Source organism: Equus asinus, chromosome 11, assembly GCF_041296235.1.
Source record: "Equus asinus isolate D_3611 breed Donkey chromosome 11, EquAss-T2T_v2, whole genome shotgun sequence".
NCBI classification, from domain to species: domain Eukaryota; kingdom Metazoa; phylum Chordata; class Mammalia; order Perissodactyla; family Equidae; genus Equus; species Equus asinus.
The window spans coordinates 30,977,057-31,002,938 of record NC_091800.1 but is presented as its reverse complement, the minus strand read 5'-3'; the positions used below and the strand labels follow the sequence as shown (position 1 = coordinate 31,002,938).

Below are 25,882 nucleotides of genomic sequence, written 5' to 3'. Positions count from 1 at the left end.
AAAGACAGTGAAGAAGAATGGAAGTGTCTGGAAAAAGGGACCCTACTTATGTCGACCATATTGGAACTGACTCCTCTCAGTGTGTGCCCTCAGCACACACTGTAATCTAAAATCCATTCAGCCCTACTTTACCACTGTTGTTGAATAATAAGCCTTAGCAGGGGGCACTTGAGGAGGTGGGGCCAAGGGAATGCTTTCAGGAATGGCACAGTTTTCAGGGGATGCACGTGAGAGGGGAGGGAGAGCCAGGAAGCCTGTGTTGGTGAAGTCGCAGCTCCCCGCTAAGCAGCTGTGAGGCCTGAAGAAAGCCTCTCTCTGACTGAATCACCAGGTAAGGGGTGATAGACTAGTCCATCCTTAATATCCTTCTCACCTCTGTGATCCTACAGGACAGGGGTCAGCCAACTTTCTTCCAAGGAACAGAGAGTGAATATTTTTGGCTTTGTGGGTCACACAAGTACCCTGCTAGAGAAGGTGCCTGCAGACCTAAGCAGTTTGTCTCCTTAAATAGAACTCTTCTCACTCGGTCTGTGGCTACTCTTTCATGATCCTCCCTGGACACGGTTTTTGCGTGTTTGAGCATAAACACTAAGTTGTACTTCTCTTTCAGTGGCACGAGTCAAGAACACATCATCTCTGCCTTAAAGTAACTTTACTGACACCTCACTTTTCCTCAGAGCTAGTTTGAAAGTGTCCTGGCTTTACAAAGTTTTCGTGAAAAAATTTTCTACGTGTGGATTCTTTCCAAACTAGTTCAGAGGCTGTTACCTCATAGCACCTCCCCCTTACCACCACCACCTCCAACACCCTTACACTTGGCAGTGGCTTTTATTCTAGTCCTTACAAGTGGCTCATATCAAGGTAGCAGGGTTTTCATCTTTGCCTCCCAAAAGTTATATCTTTCCTGAATCTCTTTGCTTCACTCAACACACATATATTAATTACTGAAATCTAGCCTTCTACAATTTTCTATCATCCCAGAGTGTAAGACTTAACTTCTCTCTCATAGTTTGCTATCATTAAAAAAAACCTTTTTTTAATGTTAATATCATGGTGGTATTATTTGGCTTAGTATATAGATTTTCAGTGAGTCTGAAAGGAGAGAGAGCAAAAAAGGCCCAATTCAGTTCTGGCAGGCTTCCAGCATCTTCTACTCTCAGTTTCGGTATCCTGTGAAAGAGGAAATTCTGTGCTCATCCTTGATTTGAAGTGTTTATAAAAAATATTTTCTCTGGACATTTATCCCCTGAGAGCAAAGAGGTATTTTTTTTTTTTAATGAAAATTATGTTTCTAGCACTTAAAACATTGGCAAATATAGCCATCTGTATGATGCTGAGGAAAAACAGAAAATCTGTCGAGTTGCTAAAGCAGTTATGGGGAATTTTTTCCCATGGATGAAGGATAGCAATGACGACCACAGACACGGGAAAACATTTTAACACTTCCTAAAATTCTTTTTCAACAGCAGGGACATAGAAGCCAAATTTCCCTTGGTGGAAATAAAAAAAAATGTTGAGCTGAGATGTTCCTACGAAATAAATGATTTCAGAGAGAGAATTTTACACAGAAGAAATGTGGACGAGGACACCAATCTGCCTGAGAGGGGAATCATGGTACACATGAAGATCAGAAACCCCTCGCATTTCACTCCACCCTTAGTGCTCTACCTGACACTTAGCAGGGACCTGATAAATATTTGTGGATGAATTTCACCATTCATTCAAACACCTGAGGCTTTTACGATTTTAGTCAAGAAAATAGATGAGGACACGACAGAAGGGAACAGTGAGTGCAAGGCGCTGCTTCTCTGATGAGAATTCTGACCAGTCTGCAGCACCGGCAGGGTGCCACGCACACACTCTCAGGGATGAAATGTGGCTTAAAATTCACAGGGCTGCCGGGCAGACATAACTTTCCTAAAGTCACCTGGCTAAACTAATGGTCAAGCTGGGATTAGAACCAGGATCTCTTCACGCCTAGTCAAAAGTCTTCCCACTCTTTGCTATTTTCAAGATGATGAGGTTGATGCCATTTCCTATCATAAATGTGTAAAGCAAATTTGCAATGACTGTTCTAACCTTTCCAATCTCCAGGTTAAAATAATATTTATAATAGTACTGTCATACTTCTACTGTAAAATTTTCAACTAAAGTATATTCTACGTATTTTACCTTTAGGGAGATTGGAATATTAGAGCAAAGCCAGTTGAGGTCATGGCTTACCCCAAAACTCAACATATAGAATACATTTTGCAGTATTAGGTTATTAGTTATTATGTCCAGTATCACCTTCATTTCCATTTAGGATATTTGATCAGCAACTAGTATCTGCGCTGAGGTGCTTACAAGAATTATGCCAGAACTAGGAGTGGTGCAATGAGGTAGGAAAAGAGAACAGTAACTAGCCTCTGTCACTGTTTAGCCTAAAATCTTGCTAGATTAAAAAAACCAAGAAGCTGATGCTTAGAAAATAACTAAATGCTCAAGTAGATAGTATTAACAAGCACTGCAGAAGGAAGAAGAAAGGGCGATGATTCTGAGTTGTAATAGATGGTAAAGGTTTCATGGAGGAAGTGTGACAGAAGCTTCAATTCCCGCATGGGGAGGAGGAGAAATCTTCAGGCAAGGGATGCAGCAGAAGTGTACGAGTGCGGAGGTAAAAAGAGGACAAGAGCTCGAGGCAAAGACTTCATTTTCCAACCAGAGAGCAGCATCTATATTCAGTGTGATGCCAGCACACTTGTCCAACTCCACCTGTAAACTATAAATTTACAGTTATAATATCCCTCTCTGATCAGTTGTATTTTTCATTTAAAAAACCCACACACTTGTGGTGGTAGAAAGCACACTGTACAAGGAGACAAGAGTCTTGAGTTCTAATCTGCCCATAAATTGCTAAACGACCAAGGCCTATCACATCTGCACTCTGAACCTGTTTCCTCCTCTATAAAATGGGAGGGTTTGGGCCAACCAGTCTCTGAGGTTGCCTCTAGCTCAGACATTCTACAATTTCTACTTTTCAGTCCTGCGCACTATATGTATGGCACATATCCCTAAATGAACCTTAATAAACCCTTCTCTGTCGCTGTCTGCTTTCCCATCTGCCTTTTGCCCACTTTGTTCCCTTCTCTCTCTTCTCTCTTACCAGGAAGCATGTTGGGAAAGTACCAAAGTGGGACTATCATGGAGTGTTTAAATTTTCATTAGATGTGTGTGTGTTGTAACAAGGCATGCACAATTGATCATCTTGGCATGCATATTAATAATTGAAGGCTGTGGTACACGCTCCCTGAACTTTGTAAACAGCTCCTCTCTGAGCTTTGAAATGACAAGCTTTGCTCATAACTGAAAAACTGAGAGCAAGCAGGCCTATGGGGAGTTCCTATGAAGTATACATTATTAAAAAGCAAAGAAGATCAAAACCCAAAAGTCTCTCAGTTGGGAAACCTGGGGAAGTTTCTGTCAAATGGACAGGTTAAGAAATGACATCAAGACGAGACAAGGATGACATAACGATAAGATGACATAAGAATGAGATGATTCACCTGTGCTAAAAGTTGTTTTCCTTTCTTCTCCATCAAATGAGCTTTATCCAGCTGGCCCAGAAGGGAAGAGAAAGCCCCAGGTGCCATGCCAGGATAGATGATGTCCGCATCTAGCATCTTTGATAACTGCACATCTGTGGTCAGAAGGAAAAAATGATCCCAAACAGAAGAGGACGGATGCTGTACTCCCCAAACTGTCGGCTGGGTTTAGTTGTTCCTCCTTGATGCTTTAAGCCAAGGCTCAGATGGAAACAATGCCTATTTGATTATATTTAATAGCTGGTCCTGGGGTGAAGACCAGAGATACGAAAAACGTTAGAACTTAAACAAAGTTTGGCAGAACTGAGCACCAACGAAGCTAGAAAGTAACTGGTAGACTTTGATGTAGACCTTGAAATAAATCACAACTTTTTCTTTATGCTATTATTAACGGTCTTTGGTTTTTCCCCTTGGAGCAAATGCTATTTTTGCTCAAACTATGACGAGCAAGGTGAGGAGAGAGGTGCATCTCATCCAGCTTAATGAGCTAACACTAAATGACATTTCCCTTCTCCTGTTCAACCAGTCAGCTATTTCCAACAAAATCTACATAGGGACCCACACTTTTACCCTTGGAGCATTGCAGTGTACCTGAACTTTCCTGGAAGTTGTTAAATAAACTCTCCCTTCAGGACACCAGGCCAGCCTCACCTGCTCTAATAAGATAGTTCATCAATATGTCTACTTCCAAAGTGCCTCAGAACAATTTCCTGACACTCTTGGCTTTCTAATGGAGAAGCTGCCATGGGATGCTATGGAGACAGCATTGACACCATGGAGATCTTTTATGTGAGAGGGAGCACTCAGGGCTACTGCTAAATGACCAGGAGATTTGCAGCCACTTCAGAGAAAGAAAGCTGAGATGCCATTCTTGAATTTTAGAGCTTAATAAGCCTAAGCGAATTCTAACTCATAAAGCCAAAATGTGATTCCTGTGGTGTTTGCCAGGAATATTAATGCAGATAAATAGGGGTATGACTGGTTCTGCTTTTGGAAACTGCAGCAAGTGTGTCAATCACTGTGGACTTTAGCAGTTATTGTTAGAAGCAGCCCCATGTACTGATACCAAACCCACCCCACCACACTGAATGGAGCTGGGGAAAGCAGAAAATGTGGTTGAGACAAACATCACTCCATCAGACATGGAACGAGATATACTTAAAATTCAAAGGATGATGAAATGTGCACACACCTAGCAGGTTAGCCAGGTCACGGCTAATATTTTCATGATGAGTGTTAGGATTTAGTTCCCCTTTGCATCTGGGGAGTAGTTATCTTAGTAAAAGCACGTAGAAAAGAATGGAAAATTCTGAGGTTGCTCAGAGAGATATGCAATCTTCCTGTTCCACCTCAAAGGCTTAATTCCAGCTCAGGCTCACATTTAAGGTATCTCCCACCTTCAAGTCATCCTGAAGGGTCTTGGCTATCAAGGACTCACACGAAGGCCCTTGAGGCAATTCATGCCTGGGATGTGTACTCCTTAGCTAGCACTGTGGGCTGTCAAGATCAGCTGGGATTTTCACAATCTCTGTTGATATCTGCTGGCTGCTGAAATACTTCCCAGAATGAAATTCCAGGGCTAAGTGGGATCTCCCAAATAGTAGCAGGTAGATGGGAAATGCCAAGGTTGTTGGACAGTTACATTTGGGGATATGTCAACACGAATTTTCCTGTTGACTCCTTCATCCCAACTCTCCTAATATCCACTAGCTTGCTACCGAGTATCTGGTAAAGTACAGCGATTTCCAACGAAAGCAATAGCAGTGAGCTCTGTTTTTGATTTGCTCGATTACACATGTAAGTTGAAACCCCATTATCCATGGACAGTGCCAACACCAATGCCAAAGTGCTCTGTGAGGTCCCTGGAAACTTCTGAACTCACTGTTTCAGGCTTCCTTCCTACCTTCCTTCCAATTTACTCATTCATTCATTTACTCACTCATCACCAGTATTTGTTGCATATTTCTATGTTCTAGACACTTGATACGTATTGATGACTAAGAGACATGTCCTTTCCTTTTGGATCCTTGTTCTAATAATCAAAAGCAGACAAATCATTAAATCATTACACATTTTGATAAGTGCTCTTAAAGACCTAAGAAGATCAGTGATGGTGAACAACTAGGAGAGAGTGGATCAGAAAGGCACCCTCTGAAGGGGTGGCCTTTCAGCCAAGACCTAAAGGACGAGAAAGATTCAAGCATGCAAAGATGGGGGGCGAGAGGGGGGTGGGGGTGCAGGGAAGAGCACATCAGAGGGAACCAGATGTGCAAATGATGCCCTGATGCTCGGAGGTGGGAGGCAGCTTTGATGGGTTCAGCAGGAAGGAGGTCAGTGGGGATGACGTGTGATGAGTCAAGGGAAAGCCAATGTTGAAGAGGCAGACAAGGAGAGCTTTATAGGCTGGGGAGAGGGAATGTTATTTTAAGAGCAGTGGGCAGCTACTCAAGGGATTTAAGTGGGGAAGATATGATCCGAATTATATGAAACGACATGTGAAAAACAGATTGAACTGGAGTAAAAGTAGAAAGGGAGAGACAATGTATGGCAAAAAGGGCAAAGTGCGTCCAAGTAGCCATTCTCCCCTTCTTCCTTACAATGAGAACTCCAATTTTATTCTGGAGAGCAATGGGCCCAGCCAAAAAAGTATATTTCCCATTTTCCTTGTAGCCATGCAGGGCCACATGTAATAATTCTGCACAATGAGACATAAATGGAAGTCTGTTGGGGATCTTTGGGAAAGTTTTGCTTTCTTGCTCTAAAGGTATGCCTTCCTCTTTCTTTTTTCCTCATGTGATTCCAGCCTGTAAGAAAAGATGTGATGGCAGGAGCAACAGCAGTCATCTTAGACAACTATCTAGGAAAAGCTAATAGTATCGTAGAAACCTTAGGCCTGACAACCTTGAACCACTGAACCACTGCCAACAAACACCTAAATCTGGATTTTTCTGTGTAAGAGAAGAAAAAAACTGTATTTGTTTAAGATAAAGTTTAGTAGGGTTTTCTGTTATTCACAGGTGGACACCATAGCTAACTGACACACTAAGCTACTATCTTAGTTCAGGCAGCCTGCACTTGAACGGTGGCAGTTAAAATGAAGAAAAGTGGGTCATTTTTGAATGCTGAAACAATGGGATTTCCTGATGCCCTAGATATGGGCTTTGATGGTGGAAGATGGTGCATATAAAAATTACTTATAGGATTTTGGTCTGACAATTTACTAAAATGAGAAGGAAAAACCCAAAGAGGAATAGGTTTGAAGATTAAAAGAATTCAATTTTTGATATTTTATGGACGAGGTGCCTAAGAGGTATCTGTGACAGTAATCTCCACTCCTGTGGTTTCCATGAGGTGGGATTTCCCTCAAAAATTCCAGGCCCTGCTCCATCCCTTCATGCCCTCCTTCTCAGGGAGAGAGGGAACCAGTCTGCCTGTGGTGCACACTCATTTCCTGTTCTCGTCTATGCACTGGGTGGAAAATACAGGTGCCAGCTCCAGAGGAAGAAGCCTGTGGCCTTCAGTGCTGCCTGTGGCCAGATGCTCAATCCTGAGGCCCAGCATTAGGAAGCCCATTATTGCTACAGATCTCAACCTCACTTTCCTGTTCAGCTTTTATGAGTAATGAAACACTGATGTTTGGATCCCCACATGCTAGACCTCTTTGTTTCTCTCTCAGCGGCTTCAGACCTAAGCCAGTTTATACCTGTATAAAGTTAGGTACATGGTATTCTTTCAGCCATGAGATCAGGGCCTCATTTTAATAGATGCTTCTTTCAATAGATATGGCCAACAAATACTAAATTCCTCCCCAGTTCTAAGGTGTGTCCGCCTTCCTATCTCCAGTGTCAAAGTCAAGTCAAGCGTTGAGTCTTGCCTGCCAGGTGGGACTGTAAACGGCATAAGAATGAGAATTTATTTAAAATGGATGCTAGTGAACAGAAGGTAATCGGTAATCATTCTACTGTTCAGGTATTTGGCTTCTTGCCATAACTTTGTTGGAGTTGTATTATTAGAGTTGTGTGGCCTTTTCCTCTCTCCCTTCTCCCCATTACAAATCCACCCTTACCTCTCCTCTAGCCACTAATCCATTCTTTGCTTCCCTCCTTTAAAAAGTGGTATCATTTTTGAATGCCATTAGTGTTCTTGATCCTATCCCTGGAAACCCTAACTTCAGAAGTGCTGGACACACACGGTTGGATAAAGGGCCATTCCTCAAGACTAGGGAATCTATGCTATTCTATGCTGCTGCAAAAATGGTCTTTTGACCACAAAGTCATATAAAAACACTTTTACATTTAAGATTCTGGTTTTTCATGTCCCTCTCTCACCCATCCTAACAGATACATTATCCCTTGGGTTTACACTGATGAAAGAGGTGATAGGCATTTTGGCACATTAGAACATTGAAAATAACATTTATTCTCGGAATGAATATGTAAATCGCATATGTTGCGATCCCGTGCGGGGCCCTTGCACCTGGTATGGAATGGAGCAGGGCATTGTGACAGTGTCATTCAGTGGCTTTTACCAGGCAAGGGAACATCAGCAGCTGTGATGCATTAGGCTGCTGTGACGTTAACTACAGACACAGATAGAGTGCCCATAAAAAAAATACGCCCTTTTTTTGAATAGAGCCCTGGGTAATTACCCTGACTATTGTTCTATAAGAAAGCCCCATTTATACTCCTTCATCAATTTAGGATCTAGACATGAAAAATCACCAGCATTAAGTAGTTAGGGCCATTTGCTTTCCAAATGAAGAAAGGACAAAAGATAATCCTGCAGAAAAGTCTCGACTTCTGAGCCGCCATGTTGACAGCCAAGCTCACCTCAAATAAAGGATCCTGAGGAGGAGTTTTTCTGTCGGTACCTTCTTCCTAATCAGAGCCCAAGGACAATGCGTTCAGGGTCTGCTTCCTACTGTAGCCCTAGAGGGACATGCGGGGCTGTGCGGACAGCCACCCCGCAGGTGTGGTGTGAACTGCAGTGGGTCCAGCCGGCACAGACAGATCTGGCTGCCCTGCCCTGGTGGCCGGGCTTGGTGTTCTGAGGAAAAGCTACAGAAACGTTGCTCACCTTGAGAAGCAAGCTCTCAGGGCAGGGTCCGTGTTCCTCCAAGTTGCCACAGGACATGAAATAGGTTATGAGGTTTGCCATTCAATATGGAGGAGAATGGGAAATTATTGAACTACTTACCCCCACATGAAAAAAAAAAATGAAATGAAATACAAAAGGCAAAATCACAACAAAACAGATGGCCCCCAAAATTTTACTTACATTGAGTGAGGATTCCAGTTAAGGCATTTTTAAAATTCTCCTTGGCTTCCTCCATCTCTTGCTCATGGGTGGCTTTTTCGTTCATTAGCCGGCGGACGTGGCTGTTGGCCGACTGCACCATGGAATAGAACTGGTTTGCGGAACGCCGATTCACTTCCCCTCGTTCAATCCAGGAAAGCAGCACTGTGATAGCCTCTGAAAACTTGCTATCATCTGGAAATGGAAAACCACCAAGGACAAATCATGCGAAGGCAAGAAAATATGCTTTACTTTGGTTCCTCTGCAAAGACGGAGCACGGCTCATCTTAGCGGATAATATTTTCAGAACCTGACAAATTAGCTTTTCTGAGACAAACTTCTCTATCACTTAACTTCTCTTTTCTCATTGAACTCCACAGCACCATACAACCATCCGAAGAACAAAGTGGGGTTCAGCCTCTCGTTTACCAACATGATGAGCTCAATTTTAGAAGATCTGTTCTGGGCATTCTTTGTAATAGGCACAACCTCATTCTTCCATCAGACTCTGATTTCTCTTTCTTAAGATTGGCTTGAAAAACTGTTATTAATCTATTTGGCCTCCACTTCATTTCTCATTCCTTCATCAGAAATATTATACAGTGATACTAGTTTTCTGACTTGAAATCAGCTGAGTTAATGTCAAAATGTGGAGGATAGATTAAATTACTTTAAAACTGGTTGCAATGTAAGATATCGTTCCCAAGGTGGTAGCAGGAGTAAGTCAATTCTCGTTCTACTGCAGTTCAAAACTAATTTCACTTTGGGTTTGATACAGCATATTTGGTTAGGCTGAAAAATAAAATATTTTCTTGTTTTCAACCAAAGAGGACCTGTTCCGTGGGGTGGTCAGTGTTTGCCTTGGAAAGCTACTGGAAACACATCTGAACCTGGTATAAGGGGTGTATGTGGGCAACATAGGAGTGAGGAATGAGGTTCCATCTGTAAATAAGTGATAACGTTTATTTCAAAGAAACCAGAAAGACTTGCCTGTTCACGAATGGGAACTGGAACAGACCTGTGTTGTGCGGCTTGGAGGTAGAGAAAAAGCAAGTTTGAAGGTGATTAAGTTAATTAGAACTGGTAGTTGTATGTCAGTTATTACAACATTAATCGATCCTACTGCCGAAGGCTCATTGTACATTTCGCAGGCTAACTGTAGGGAACAAGTCTTTCCTTTGTTATTTTTCTACCCTTGGGACATGTGATTTAAGAAAAATATCCTACATTTTTCCAGTAAACTGGGTGCAGTCTGAACTGTAAAAATAAGGAGTAAAATTAGACTAGAAGATTCAGATTCGTACTCATTTATTTGACAAATCCTGAGAGCCTATGATGTTCTCTCCACCGAAGGGACATGAGAGACATCCTCATGCGTTGTTTTCACACACACACACACACACACACTCTCTCTCTCTCTCTCTCTCCAGATGAGAAGATAGAGCATGATTCATGTTTGGTAAAGGTGTTTTAATTTACCCACCATATGTTTTTTTTAATCAACCATTGTTGTTAGTATTTTATACATGATACCAAACCTTCATTTGTGGAGCACTTTGTGAATTTTGTAGAGCATTGTAGAAACACCTTTAGTATCTTTTATCCCTGGAACCCTCTCATAGACCAGGGTACAACCTCCTTACTGTGGCTGTTGCTGGCTCAGGAAGTATGTGCACTGAATACAGAAGGATCAGCCTCACTCAGTGCGTATGGAGTGTGCTCCACCTTCTCCAGGACGGAAAGCAGCTAATATCGACAGGCTGTTGATCAGCCACCATTCCAAGCCCCCTCCCGCCGCGGCAGTGTCTGAGCTTGGGGATCAAAGCTTTTTTTCTGTGCAAACCTGCCCCCTCTGCCTTCATGCTTTCACCAGAGGAGATAACTGGCCCAGGGAATGCCCACAGGGCACCCTGCAAGTGAAAGACTCAAGTTTCCTTGAAAATCTCAACCCACAGGCATGAGACACACTCATTCAGTACCACAGCTGGCTCATACAATTTTGTTAACTCTGGAGTTTCAGTCTAAGTTCAACCCTCAGTGAACTCCAGCTGCAGTGGTTTCTTATCTCATTTCATGGACCGGAGCAGCTTGTATAAGATAAAATCCATCATACAACTTAACATTACGTTCAGCCCACGGAGAGGCCCATAATTTAGCATTATGTTTGTGAGAGGCCCACTGCGACTGTTACAGTCAGAATAAATTTTGCTTCCCTCGCACTCTCTACCTCTCTCCCTGCCAATATATGTTAGGAGAATGGACCTCCGAAAAGACAGCAGAAATAAACCTAACGCTTATAAGAAATCCTTTTTTTCCTTTTAAAAAATAACAACAACAAAAAAGAAAACACTGACTTCATGTACCATTTTTCCCCTTTGCTGTGACTTTCATCTCTACATAACACAAAGAAAAATCCTCAATGTTTTTGTCATAGAGCTTACGAGGAGAAGAGAGAGCAATGCTGTCTCAGCTTTCTTCCCCTTGCATACCAGTAGTTTTTCCTTCTCTCGCTTGAGGTCACTCAGTTCATAAATATCCTAATTTACTGTCAGAAAAAAGTGCTTAAATTTTTAAAGTGTATGTTTGTTCAAATGATCTAAAAATCAAATTTTATTGTTCTTCACTCCTAGACTTAGAGTATAAGTTCACCAGCAGATTATAGTTAATTGATAGTTTTCAGAAACAGAAACAGCATATTTAGGATTAAGCAATTAAAAACATATAATTTAGGGGCCAGTCCCATGGCTGAGTGGTTAAGTTCATGTGCTCCACTTCCATGGCCCAGAGTTTTACCAGTTTGGATGCTGGGTACAGACATGGCACCGCTTGTCAGGGCTATGCTGGAGCGGTGTCCCACATGGCACAACCAGAAGCACTCACAACCAGAATATACAACTATGTACTGGGGGGCTGTGGGGAGAAGAACTTAAAAAAGAAGATTGGCAACAGATGTTAGCTCAGGTTTCAATCTTTAAAAAATATATATACAATTTAAAAAGTAAGTAGGCAAAAGACATTTCAACAAGAAATAGGCAGAATTCCATTAGTTTAAAAGAAGTAGTCATGCGTCGCTTAACAACGGGGATGCATTCTGAGAAACTCGTCGTTAGGCAATTTTGTCATTGTGGGATCATCACAGAGTGTACTCACAAACCTAGATGGTATAGCCTACCATACACCTAGGCTGTGTGGTACTAATCTTATGGGACCACCATTGTATGTGTGGTCTGTCAGAGACCAAAACATCATTAGGCAGCACATGACTTTATATAGTTTTAAAAACTCCCAATTTCATCCTCATTTCCGAACTTTATGAAACTGGCAAGCCAATGCATGATCGATGTATTGACACTCAATTTAAATGTAAAGAACATCAGTTAAGGCATGACTGGTAAGTGTAGTCAATATCTGTTGCCATGTAAGAAGTAACTTTATATTAATTAACACTAGGCCAGTAACTCTCTCTGAATGGCTACAGGAGTGAATTGGGAGCGGTCATTTTCAATATCCAACTGTAAATTCAATTTTGTATTCAGTAGAAAGATCAACTGAGAAAACAGAAAACAATATAAACTAATTTAAACAGGATTTAGATTGCAGCATTATTAAAGCTATTCATGTGGAAAGAAATTAACACTGCTCATAAAAATCACATCAAAGATGCACTTATAAAAATTCCAGATACTTTCTGTGAACATGCTTAGGCCTAACTCTGAACATGGGTGCAGTTTAGAAATTAGAATGTGCAGATGTGCTTTTCCCACAGAAAGAACTGGGAAAATTGGCATATTATGGAATGAATATAGACCATTTTCTCATTAAAAACTGCTCAATGGTTTCTAATCAGGGTCCTCACAATGTCACATCTGGGTTACCGCAAATGTCTGCTCCACGGCCTCCCTTGATTTGCGTTTTGCCCTTCAATCCATCCCCCATTCCTTTCTCATCCTCTTCTCTGTTAAACAGCATGGCCAAGCCTCCCTGCCTGAGCACTGGCTATGCACTCATCCTAGGGGCCTGCACATTCCTGGTCCAGCTGTCTGTTATTCTTCCCTTCAGACTCAGCAGAGGTGCCTTTCATCAAGGAAGCTTTCCTGGAACCCTAAAATGAATTGGGTGTCCCTTTGCTATGTTTCCACAATTCCCTGCATATCCTGCTATTAAAGTATTGGTCACTCTGTACAGTAATTACTGGTTTATGGATCCGTCTCCAGTTTTGAGGGGCTAACATGAGAATAAAACTTCTGTTAAAAACAAGATCCAAAATAGTCACTTACGCTAAGCCCCCCAACACCAAACTGATACTTAATTACAGTTTCAGCTCTCCCAGAAACAGAATCTTAAACCAGTCAATCAGGAATCACCTGGTCAGCACTAGTGAGATCGTCTACCTGACAGACCCCTGCAGTCCCCTAAAGGGAAGTGACCTTGCCACAACCGATCCACTTTTTGCTAGTACAACTTCCTTGTCCTGCTCCCTTCTGCCTATAAAAGTCTTTCATTGTGTGCAGCTCCTCAGAGCTGCTTTCTCTCTGCTAGACGGGATGCTGCCCGATTCACGAATTGTTGAATAAAACCAATAAGATGCTTAAAATTTATTCAGTTGAATTTTGACACTTCCAAAACATATTCCAATCTTCTGGTCACTCTGAGATTTTCTCTTCGTAGAGTATATTTCATCACACTTTATTTCTAGAAGATTCGCAGTGATTAGTACTAGAAAGCCACAGATTCATGGTCAAAAGTTGGGAAACATCAGTTGATAAATAAACATTTAAGTCCCATGTGAAAGAGTATTTTCACATTGTTTGCCAGAGATAAATGTTCTCATGGCACTTAAGCTCCCTGGTCCTGTTATCTGTCAGGCCTCTGAGGTCACTGCCATTGGCAAAAAAAGTTAAGAGTAATGTCAGATAACCACACAGAAGCAAAGTCTTCTGCAGCAAAGCGCTAACCAGCTTATCAAATGACTCAATCTTTTTGAAAGCATTTTCAATTCTGGGAAGTTAATAACCGTTTTTAGCTTTGTGAAGAATAAATAAGATTCTAATTATTATCTATTACTACCTGAATCCATACCCATCTCATTTCATTTCTGGTTACCTTGACATTGTCAACCTCCCTCCCTTCCCTTCTCTTCCACGTTTATTGAGCACCTGGCATATGGTAGACATTAAAAAAACTGCGTATGGGATAAATCTTTGCTATTCAAAGACCACAAGCATGAACCTCATTTGGGAGCTTGTTGAAAAGGCAGACTCGCCCTTACTCAGGCTTCTTGACTCACAATCTGCATCCTCTTCCAGGTGATTCATATGCACATTAAAGTTTGAGAAGTACTGGAAGAAATCACTCAAGGAAAGCCAGGAGAGCAGGTTAGAAGCTCGTCTAAGTTAAGAGAGAATGAAAAGCAGAAATGGAAACCTGAGATAGTGGAGACTATTAAAAGGATCTGATGTGATTCTTAGGAGCTTTGTGAAGCCCTGACCCTAAAACCCCTCCCCCATTTAAAGAATAGCTGCTTAAACATCTGTCATCCCTATCCGAGGGAAGAAAATGTGAAAAAAAAGGTTGAAGGCTTGGAAATGGGCATAGAGATTACCACAGATCCTTTCGATGGAATGCTGGACATGGACTAGAGGACCCTTTCCAGCCCCTGCTGGGATGATCTGATCCTACAGGGGTGTGAACCTTTGATTGTCTTGGACTAGGTTATTTTACGACTCTGTAGGGATAGAGCATAAATTGTGAAAAACTGATAACAATGCAAATAATTCTTCTCCATAGAAATCCAAATGAATTTCTGTCCAGTAGGAAACATAAATCTTTATAAAGCAAATTCTGTTTTGAACCAGTTTTAACTTACTGATTTCCCCATTCATTAGTGAGTTAAAATCAGTGGCATGTTTATTTTTTATTTGTAAGATGGTCATGATTTCGCTGCCATAGTATCCTTCAGCAGCCCTTGAACTGCAAGCTCATCAAAGGCAGAGCCATGCTGCAGTCCCATCTGAAACCCCAGGGTGTGGCACGGAGCCCAGGACTCGGCAGGTGGGGGACTTTAACCAAAATGATGTGTAGATAATGAAGGGGAAAAGGAAGCAAATTGGTAAGTAGTTTTTTCTTCCCCTTTGTGTGCAGAGGAAGATTTGGCTTTGAATTTCAGAACAATAGGTGGTTAAAATTCAGGCCATGGACAGTGAATATAAAAACTTAGGTGGGCTGTAGGACCCTTATTGATGGCTGAGTCGATAAAGGAACAACAGGAGGGAAGATTCCATGTTCGAACAAAATGTCTTGAGAATGAGAAAAACAAAAAGGAAGGCATTCTACAACACTTTTCTTTCCAAAGAAATAGGGACATGCACACATGTGCATGCACACATAGTGAATGGTGTGTCACTGATTTCTGGCTTCTATGATAGCTGGAAATAGCTCACATTGTACAATAACATGTTGACCCAAGAAGAATGGGAATTCCAGGATGGCCAAAGCATTGCTACTGCCACATTCCCAAAGTTTCACTGTGTGTCCCTAAACAGTGGACACCCCTAAACAAATCTTCATTTTCTGGCTGCTCAGTTAAGCATCAAAATGGCTGGTACCTTACTTATCCTCCAAATCATGGATAGCATAAAAGGCTAAAAGGCTATACGAATGGTTAATGCTCCCCTCTATCTCCCCCCGCCACACACACACAGACTTCCCAACTATTGAGTACCTGTAAAAGATGAGAAAATTAAGGGAAGCAATATGAAAATGCACTGATTATTTCTGCTTTGGGGTCAAGCAAAATGCTTCCAGCTGGAATGGCCTACCTTGCCTCTGTGAAGGTCAGAAATGCCCAAGGAAGCGGTTCCCACGTGAGCTCCTGTGCTTCATATTTCCTTTGCCCTAAGAAAGGCAGCCTGGCTTTTAGCTAATGGAACTTCCACTTGGCTCGTAGCATTATTGATTTTTACTTTCTTGGCACTATAAATATTGACAACCATCTCAGCAAAATGCTGGCGCCACCTCCACCCTTTCCCCCTCTGGCAGGCTGACAGGGGCAGTTCTGTATGCAAATCGGAGCCTAGTCCTCCAGAAATTAGGGATGCTGATCCCAGGAGGGCTGAATTCCTAATGACACATCAGGGAATCCCAAGGGCGATGCTTGCAAAGCTTTGTCAAAACTTCACCTGATGCAGAGAGAAACTCTTCATTTCATCACATAATGAAAGATTAGGTGAAGCTTTCCAAAGGGGGTAAAAAGTACACAAAAACTTTTAAATGCTCTTGCCAGGAGAAACCCCCAGTGAATTAGGATATAATCTTTCCTCACTGTCGAAATCAATCTCTTCCTTCCACAGTCCAAACACAGGGTTCCTCCAGGGGTGGATGGTCTCTGTTAGACACACTGAAATTCATTATCTCATCTGCCTGGTGCTACTGTTTCCAATAAAGTGTAATTATGGTGTTATTGAGCTCCTTCTCACTTTCTCAGAGCCATGCTATAAACTTTGGGTCTGTGAGCAGTTACTTCCCAGTCAGTCTTCATTAAGTTGAATTGTCTCAGAACAATGTCTATTTAATCAGCAGGGTGCCCGCTAATTTTCTTTTTTAGAATTGGTATTAACGTAACAGACACGCTAGTGCCTTATACACTATACAATTACAACTCATTGTTTCCTCTGACTTCAGATGGCCCAGTGGCCGCTGATTGGGGTTACCTGGTCCCAGATGATCCCCTCTCCCTCAACCCACCACTGCCTGGCTGGTTGCGTCTCTTCTAGACAGCACCCTGCTCTTCCCATGCATAATAGTGAGTATGTACAGAGTGCTTTGTAATTGCCTCTGTCACTTAAGAAACCTAAACTCTCTGAGGCAGGGGCTTGCATGCTGTTTTCTTTCCTCCCAGTGCTTAGCACAGTACCAGGCATATAAAAAGAGCTCAACAAACACTTGTAGAGTGAAAGGAATGATGGCCAAGCACATATCATTTCCCTACACCTCTGGTCATGCCTGGTAGCACTACTGGCTGGGAACGCACCATGCTCATAGATCCAAACAGCTAAGGAAGAGAGAAAGAAATGAATTTAGTGAGCAGCTACTACGTGCATAGTTTTAACACTGGGCAGGATATGGGAACCTTGTGGGTCATCATAAAGACTTGGCTTGCATAGATTTTGCTGGATAAAGCTGATTTTCAAAAAGAAAATTTAAGAATAAACAAGTATATTGTAAAATGGGAAAAAAAAATAAACCTAAGATAGCAAGATTTCTCAGGGGAGAAAAAAAATCAAATCCAATTAGGTATTTTCACATTGCATCTCCATTTCCTTTCTCACCCAGTCTTCTTCACTAGGTCTCGACTGCATTTTTATCTCCACATCAATGAAATCATCTTCAGGGAAACAGTTTCCCTGGCTCCTCCTGTCTGGCTTTGCAGCGTTATAAGGAGCATGGAGTGGATTTCCTCTCTGAGGCAGCCAATTTCCTAAGCAATTAAATGCTGTTTATATTCCAAACCCTGAGCTTGGGTTGAAATTGTCAAGCTTGATATTACCTGACTGTTGCCTAAGATGTATCCCCAGCTAGTTCATTCTACTCTAACAGCCATCTATTAAAATTTCCAATCTGTTCTCTCCTCAAGGGATCACACAGTACTTGGCAAAGGTGCAGCTTCTAAATTCTGCAAATTATACTCATCTACATAAATATATATTTTTGAAATGGCAAGGCTTGCAAATTACTTCACCAAATTGACATTCCCATCTGCTATCCTCTAACAGGAAAGGCAATGGTGTGTACCTCTTACACGCATCGGCACTTCTGTGCTGGTTTCTTAAAAAGAACATACCGTAGATGCCAAGCTTTTGTGAAATCCCTCCACGAGGTCACAGAACCAAGGCGTTAGTCTTTACCACTTCTAGGTGCGGACATGACTGAATACGGTGTAGTCTGTGAAGCTCACAGGCTGATACTACACAATGTACTGGGTATTTTAAAAAAAATTATTTGTTCCAAAATCAACACTCCTGGTTGATGTTGCTCTTTCTCATTCTGGCCACTCCTTATGGTTTCTAGCCTGAATGGAAAAGTGAGATGATGCCTGCATTTGCATTTTATATGCTTTTTATTAAAGGGACAGCTACAGCGTATGTATTGAAATCTGTAAGACACACCTTTTCAGAGCAGCAGAACATGCACCAAAAGCATTGGCAAGAAGCACTCTGTGGTTAAAATGGGACGTTTCAGTGGCAACTGCAGCTGATAAGGGCTTCCCAAGGCCTGGACAGGGGATGAAGGCTAGAAGAAGTCTTTTTTTAAAAAATTATTTTTTAAAGAAATAGAATGTCAACTTCCTATCTTCATAAAATAGGTTTTGGGCAGCTTTTCACATATTTTCTTCAGTGTAAACATCCAATCCACTTTACACACTGCCATCAATACACAAGCTATGCTCTAAAATACTCAAAGGATCAATCACATCTCTCCTGTTGTAAGAAATCTTTAATGGCTTCCCCATTGTTTATGGCATAAAACCCAAATCCAGTGGCAGCCTTCAGGGCTCCACCAACTGGCCCCAGACTGCTTTTCCAGCTTCACCTTGCTCTATAAGCTTTCATGCAGTGTGCGTGTTTGACGGAGCAGGTGACTTGCCTTTCTCCCCCATGCCTTTGTTTTATTTACTTAGTTATATCTATTTATTACATGTGTCATTATTCCCAGGGCTCCAGCTTCTGACTAGGAATTCTTTAGACCCCTTCTTCTCCTGAGGGAAAAATCTCGCTTATCCTGCAAAGTTCAAATTCTGCCTTCTCTGTGAAGACTTTCTTGAGAACTTCCTCAACATTATTCGCACTTGTCTCTGAGTTCCCAAAGCATGTTGCTCACATGTTGGTTGACAATCAGGTCATTTGCTCTGTATTACAGTTAGTCATTTACTTGTAGACACCTACATGTGGCCAGTGACCGTGACCTATGTTCTGTCATTAAAACCTGGCATGCCCAATGGCCTAAGGAGGGTCTGACCATCATTTGCCTGTAAAATGCACAGATGCTGTTTAGGTCACACAACTTTGATCAACAATGGAACAGAGTTCACACACATCATCCTCACTTCGAAATCTGGTCCCTCCCCAATCCTCTGTACTAAATGATAGGCAGATTCTAAAGCGTCCATGTCTTTCTCTCCCACAGCATCAAACACCGGAAGAGGAGCACAGCGAACATTTAAAGAAAAGAAATATATGTGCTCTTCTTCCTAATTATCCTGTAGGTGTTAGGAGTGTCCTTCAATTTCATCTCTAAAGACAGGGATCCTAGTCTACATTTCTCTTCTATCCTCCACAGACCCCACCTCCGTTTCGGATGTGCTTCAAGGGAGGTGTTGAGGGTCCACCACAGGTGCAAACTCTACAGAGCCGGGGAAACCCCAGGACCTGCCCAACCACAGGAGTAGACACTGGCCCAGTCAATCAACACAAGTCAGAAGCTAGTAGCCTGCTTTGGGGCTGGCGCTGATGACTCTCGTGCCCCTCCTTCCATGAGTTTTGTTGATTACACTACTCACTTATTCATGAGAACACACGTGAAAGCACTGGAAAGGGGCAGGGCTGTGTTCCAACCAACATGTGGAAATCCAGGTGTCTCCTGCTTCCAGGTGACCCAGTTCACATGAAATCAGCACATGAAGGGACAACAAAAACACATGGGGTTTCTGCGCTTTGGGATCACTGCGTTTTTCTTTTAGTGAGCATTGGCTAACGCTGAGGAACGACAGCGAGCGTGAACGGCCTCATACCTTTCAGCTTCTCGGCCAGCAGGGCGGCCTCGTGCTCCGAGTAGTGCATTATGGCCGGCGGCGAGGGCGGCCGCAGCCGATCCTCCTCCAGTTTGCGCCGGTGCCGCTCCTCGCGGGCGCGCATCCTCTGCTTGCATTCCCACTCGTAGAAGTCGTCCCTGGCCTGGGCAAAGTCCACGTGAAGGCGGCCTGAATCCTTTTTGTCCGTGCTAGACCCCAATCGCATCCGGTAACCTGAAACCAATGGAAAGTCAGGTCACATCACAGTGCAACAATGACAAGGGTGCAGTTTGGTCCAGGCCCCCGGGGTGCACTAGCAGGGAGCTCTCACTTATTTCTGTGCCCTTACAAAAGACACCCTCCCCATGGGAGGTGGGAAGCAGTTATCTTCCCCCGGAACCTGGAAGCTCTGCCACGTTAAGCCTCTTATAAATTTGGGGATAAACACACCTCTGGGAGGTGTCTCACAGGGTCACCTGCCAGTCTTCAAGCCAGTGTTACGGAGGATGATCTCAAGAACCAAGGTACTTACCACAACTCCTTCTTCCCTCTGGCTTCCAGGAAGCTCAGAAACAAATTTGGCATGTAGCATTTTTTCCCCCTTTTTTATGGCCTTGATATTATATTTTCAATTTGCTGTAACTCTATTGCATAAGCTCTCAAATTCTTTTTAGAAAGAGGTGGAGTAGGAGTAAATAAAGAGTATCTATGTTATTTAAAAAGATCTACAAAGCAAATTCCACCACACCTCAGTCACAGGCTATCACTTCATTCCCCTAGAAAAACGCTGCTGCTCAATTCTCTCTCGGCAGCTGCTAAAGCCACAATTACCGAGGCAATTTTGCAATGCTGTTTTATTTCCACTTATCCTCTAGGGCACGCAGGAGAATATTTTACCTTCAATCAAGTGGCCTCGCCTCTGCCTTCCTCACAGCCCGGCGGCACCTCATCTGGCATGCAGCACAGCACAAATTGTCCACACAATCTTTGAAGGCCGCGGGAGTGCATGCGAGAGCCCAGAGCTAGACCAAAAACGGGCCTGGAAATCTTTGGGGGATTTACTATGAGCTACCCAACATAGATTATGAAGAGAAACTTGATCTGAGAAATCAACACAAACAGAACCAAAACCAGCCAGTGAGCCTAACTTCAAATGAGGAAGACTCAGCTTTGAGGTTGCTCTTCAGTTTGGGGTACTCAGATTTTGAAAACATAAATTCAGGTCCCAGCGGGACCACGGCTGTCAGGGGTGGCCGGAGGAGAGAGCAAAAATAAGCACTTTCGCTGTGCAGGGGCTTTGCAAAGAAGAACCCACTGTGAAATGCTAGGTTGCACTGCACTGATGTTCAAGATCTCGTGGTAGATTTCAATGGATTATCTTGGTATTTGGGGTTGAAACTCAGCTGAAAAATCCCTGTTGAGGCTGGCTTTTCCCCAGCAGGGCACTTCACACCTTTGAAAAGTTACAAATATGAAACAGAGCTCACATCTGATTCCTGGTATGCCCTTCTCCCTCCTAGCTTTCATCGGTGGTATCTAAAAATGGTAAGATATAATACCTACAAAAAACACCAACATCTGATCACAGATGAGCAGAATTAATGCTAAAGCAGAGTGTATCTTGGTTGTGGGCCATGGAAACTTAACAAGTCAGCAGGCACAATGATATATACATAACAGCTGAGCAGGCAGGATGGCCTGAGACTGGCCAGCTGTCCCAACTGGCCAGGCAACTTTCCCCTGCTCATGTCCGGAGCATCGCTTTTCAGACATCTCTGGTTCCAAAAAGCACCCTCTCTTTCACCAAAACATCATCATTAAGGCCTTAAAAGAGACCCTGATGAGGCTGAGTCTAAAATTAGCTCGGCCTTCAAATTCGAACGGCCCTAAAATTAGACAGGCCTTCCAGCTGGGCTCAGGCTCGCAGAAGCTCGCAAGCAGGAGGGGCAGCCTTCCTTCCATCCTGCCCCTCCAATTAATCAGCCTTTCAGATCTTCCCTGGACTGATGCTGCAGCCTCTGCGGGGCAGCTGAGGCGGAGCCAGGAGACTCCTGTGCCCCAAGGGCAGGGAGGCCGGAGGTGAGGCTTTGGCTGTGGGTTCCTCCTGTCACAATGGGGCAAACCGGGGAACAGTCAGGGCCCCGCTGAGAAGCAGGACAAGGGCCCGAGCTGGGAAAAGCAAAGCATCAAGTCATAAATAAAGGAATACCTTTCAGGTGCCTAAATTTGGGCCTCTTTGTCTTTGGCAGTGTCTTATGGGGTTTCTGATTGGGTTTAAGCATCGTATTATGTCAGTGTTGAAAAGCACCTATGATCTAGTCTAATCCTCTCATTTAATGGGGGGGTGGGGCAGGTAAAGTAATAGTTTGATTGGGAGAGCTGTGCTTGGAACCCAAGTTCCCAGACAGGGTTCCTGAGAAACAAGAATTCCGGATACTGGTGTTAAAAACAACCATTTACTGAATGGCTCCTATGTTGCAGGCGCCCTGCTAAGCACTTAGTATCCATTATTTTGATTTATTCCTCATAACAACCCTAAGAGGTAGTACTGTTACTGTCTCGATTTTGCAGATGAAAGAGGCTCAGAGAGAGGTTGTCTTGCCCAGGGCATGTGAAACCCAGTGCATGCGCTCGACAGAATCCTCCATTGTCTAATAGATTGCTCTGATGCTATAGCAAAGAATACGTGAAAAGTAAAACAGAGCTGTTAGTGTGCTGTAAAATATTTTCAGTCTATGTTTTGTCTTCCATCTCCATTTTGGAATGCTTTCAGATTTTTTTTTTCCACTTTGTAAGGTTTTATCAGAATAACGGTTTTAAAGTTCTCCATATCACTAGTTCAGGAAGGTCTGTGCGGGGCTGGAATAACCCCAAGGCTGCTGGGGTTTGCAAGAGAATTTCATGGCAATAGGGGCCACCTGCAGAGATGAAGTAAACCTGGCAGTAATATTCAGCTGTGTGTGGTTTTTTTCCTGTTCTCTTCTCACCTCCCCCCATTAGCTTTGCCTCAGGAATAGGGAGGTGGTGCTCTGAGTGACAGACTGAAATATGCAGATGGAGAGTGTGAGGGAATGGCAATGAGTCAAATATAAAAATACGTCCTTCTGAAGCCACGTTATCAATACCGGCCCCATAATTCTTAGATTTGGCAAGGGCATTGTTGACAGACTCCATACACTTGCTTCAACACCCACAGAGTGGAAGGCGGCATTAGGTCTAATTTCAACATCTGTAAAAGTTTCCCATATAAACTGGCACCAAAGAAGCAGGGATCATGGGGCGGGCTTAACCAAGCTAAATGCACTCGCAACTGGGCAATGATTTGGGCCTTCCCCTAGGGCCCACCAACTATTTTCTGTGAGCAACTGACCTTGATTTGGTACCCTGGTGTCTAGAAAGTGAACCAATTTTGAAAAACTGAAATTATGCTGAGAGAGTACTTTATCCCCCCAGAGAATCACATCCAATAATAATAATGGTCCTCAGTATTCATAATATTGCTTTTCATCTAATAAGCACTTGAGAACATTAATTAGAAACGATGGAATTCCTAAAGACGGGGTGGTGGGGGACCGTTCCTGTGGTGAGGTACATTCACAGACTTAACAGAGAGCTTCTGGCAGGCAAGGAAAAAGGCAGAATTCCTCCTCTTCTAGCCCCAAACTGTGAGGACTTTATTGTGCATTAAGGGAAAGGGGAACAAGCTCATATTAACATCACAAAACATAACAAAATGCCTGGAAAACCCCTTATGTAATGCAAAGTACCAGAAAGGTAAATGGCTTTATCAACCATGAATTCCTCTGCAAAGCGAATGTGACAAAAATTCTTCTTGCTTTTCCGAATCGCTGTAATATCACCGCACTGCTCAAAGACTTCTTGAATAATTTCCTCAGTAGCATTTTCTGGTAATCCTCCGACAAACACAGTCTTACACCCAGGAGGTCGTTCTCTTGTGGAAGGAGGTGGAAGATCTAATAATCACAACAAAACAGAAGGTTTGGCCTTTTATTTCTCTGCGCTGTTTTTTTCAGGTTCACCCGGCAAAAGCCAGACTTGCAGAGTAACTTTCTTCGTTCTGAGTAATGATAGATTTCTATACCAACTTACATTGATCCCGGGCTGTCTTGTTTTTTAAGTTCCTCTCCCTTCCTCCTCCCAACCTTTCTTTACTGTCTCTGTTCATTTCTACACACAGTGGCTATGCTTGTCCGCGAACAAAGATAAAGCAAATGTTAGCATAATTTCATTTCTCCTTCATAATGCAGAAGTGTTTTTTTCCCAGAAAAAAGGGGAAAAACACTTCACAGAGTACAAAGCACGATGAAATGACAACGTGATGAAAAGCCTCGGCTTGCTATCTGCTTTGTCTCGTGGCGGGATAATGGCGCAGTAAGGCGGGACACAGGGAGCAGACATGGAAGCACGCGCACGACTTACTTGGCCGGGAAACACCGGGCCTGGAAGAAATACTTTTTTAAAAAAATTATTATTATTCGCATTTAAATGAGCAAACTATTAAATTTGGGGGAGGCTGTCTAAAAAGATAAAATGTACACTGTCACAACATTTTACCTAGTTTATATGTAGATTACTAAAGCAATCTTCTGAAAAGTCCACTTAAAAAAGGCAACACTGATTAATATGAATAAAAAAAAATTCTAGCTATTTAAGCCCATAAACGTAGTATCTGAGGCTAAATGGAAAAAAAAATTCTCGCCCATTTATTTCATCAAATGTATGTTTCCTTCAAGCAGATGCAATTTGGTCCAGAAACTCTGAGATGCAGGCTCCCCCCAAAACTGCAAACTGCCAAATTAATTCAATTTTCCATCTAGCAAAACACATTTCAGAGTTTTTTCTCCCACATTTGTGAAGATGGATGGAAGTGCTCACGTATTTCACACTATGTTCTGCAGCAAATGCTAGGCTTCATTGCACGTAAAAACATTCTTAATGCTCGATATGCATCCTCAAACATACTGCCTTCAGGGTATCAATTTAGCTCCTGGACAGACACATGGACACATGCCCATATATTTGTCCTAATCTAGAAATAGAGACTTTCTGCAGAATGGATCCCCACTCTGTGTATCTATGTGGCAAAATTTTGAGTCATATCTGAACATGAATGCAATACTACACTAAAAAAGAAATTTAAATTGATGAGCAAATATTTCTCAACGCATCACTTACTTGGATTTTGAGGAAAAAGGGTACAACTTTTGCAGTGGATTATTTCTTTGACGACAGCCACTTCTGTTGGCGGTGGGGGTGGTACCAGCCCCAGGCCTGGTATCATTGGGTTAATGGGGGTGATTCCAGTCATCATGTTGAGGCCTGGATCAAAGCCTGGTACACAGATTGAGTCTGTAAAGAACACAAGATAAACATTTTTGCTGGAGGATCTTAAATCAATTTTCGTTGTTGTTTTTGCTGCATTCCTGCAAAGATTATTTGCCTTTATGCTTTTTATTTTTTAGGATTTTCTCCTGGCATAAGATGTAGCATTATAATAAGCTCTTCAAGAAAGGTAAAGAGAAAATGAAAGATGAACTTAAAACTATGAGAAAAGGAAATTATATTACTTAAAATATTAACACGGCAGAACAGAACACAGCATATGAAAGTGTAAAATCATGCACCATGAAGCTTTGCTATTATTGTGAATGCGATTTTGTGTTTCTTAACATTGGTGTATTGTTTACACTGCCTTATGACCCAGAATGTGGGAAGAATATCATTTAATGTTGAAGTGCCCGGTGAATCTAATTGTCAACTTGGTTTTATCAAAAGAGCCTTCTTACCCAAATGACCTAGATTTAGGAAAGTTCAATTTATATGTGCATACTTTATAATGATACATTCAGGTCCAACCTAACCTATCTCCCCCAGGAAATAAAAAACAAAGAGTGATTATAATTACTATGGCTGGGTTAGATACATGTAGGCACAAAATTAGCTATATACGCTTCTGAGTTCGATTGGATAATCACACATTTTTCCTATAGTTCAACTGACAAATAATTGACCCACCCTTCTGAAATCTTCATGTCTTGTGTGAAAAACAAATTTATGCCTGTATAAAAAATGGAAGGGGGCAAAAAGGATGGATTTTTCCAATATAAACACTGACTTATTTTTAGTGTGATAATGAAGAAGTAATTACAAAGGTGATGTACAGGGATTTTTTTTTTTCTTAAATAAGACCTTTGTA

The 25,882-nt window shown here is 42.4% G+C and overlaps 1 protein-coding gene across 13 annotated transcripts in view; it reads right to left on the bottom strand.

Annotated features, from left to right (window-relative positions):
- Positions 1–25,882, bottom strand: part of ENOX1 (ecto-NOX disulfide-thiol exchanger 1) — a 533,277-nt gene that overhangs the window by 121,077 nt on the left and 386,318 nt on the right. For all 13 annotated transcript variants that reach the window (XM_070480830.1, XM_070480828.1, XM_070480825.1 and 10 more), the window contains 4 exons: positions 24,862–25,035; positions 23,433–23,639; positions 19,666–19,899; positions 8,862–9,074 (listed from right to left, as the gene is read on the bottom strand). In XM_070480830.1, the coding sequence (XP_070336931.1) occupies positions 8,862–9,074; positions 19,666–19,899; positions 23,433–23,639; positions 24,862–25,035 (828 nt within the window). The remainder of the gene's footprint in view (positions 1–8,861; positions 9,075–19,665; positions 19,900–23,432; positions 23,640–24,861; positions 25,036–25,882) is intronic.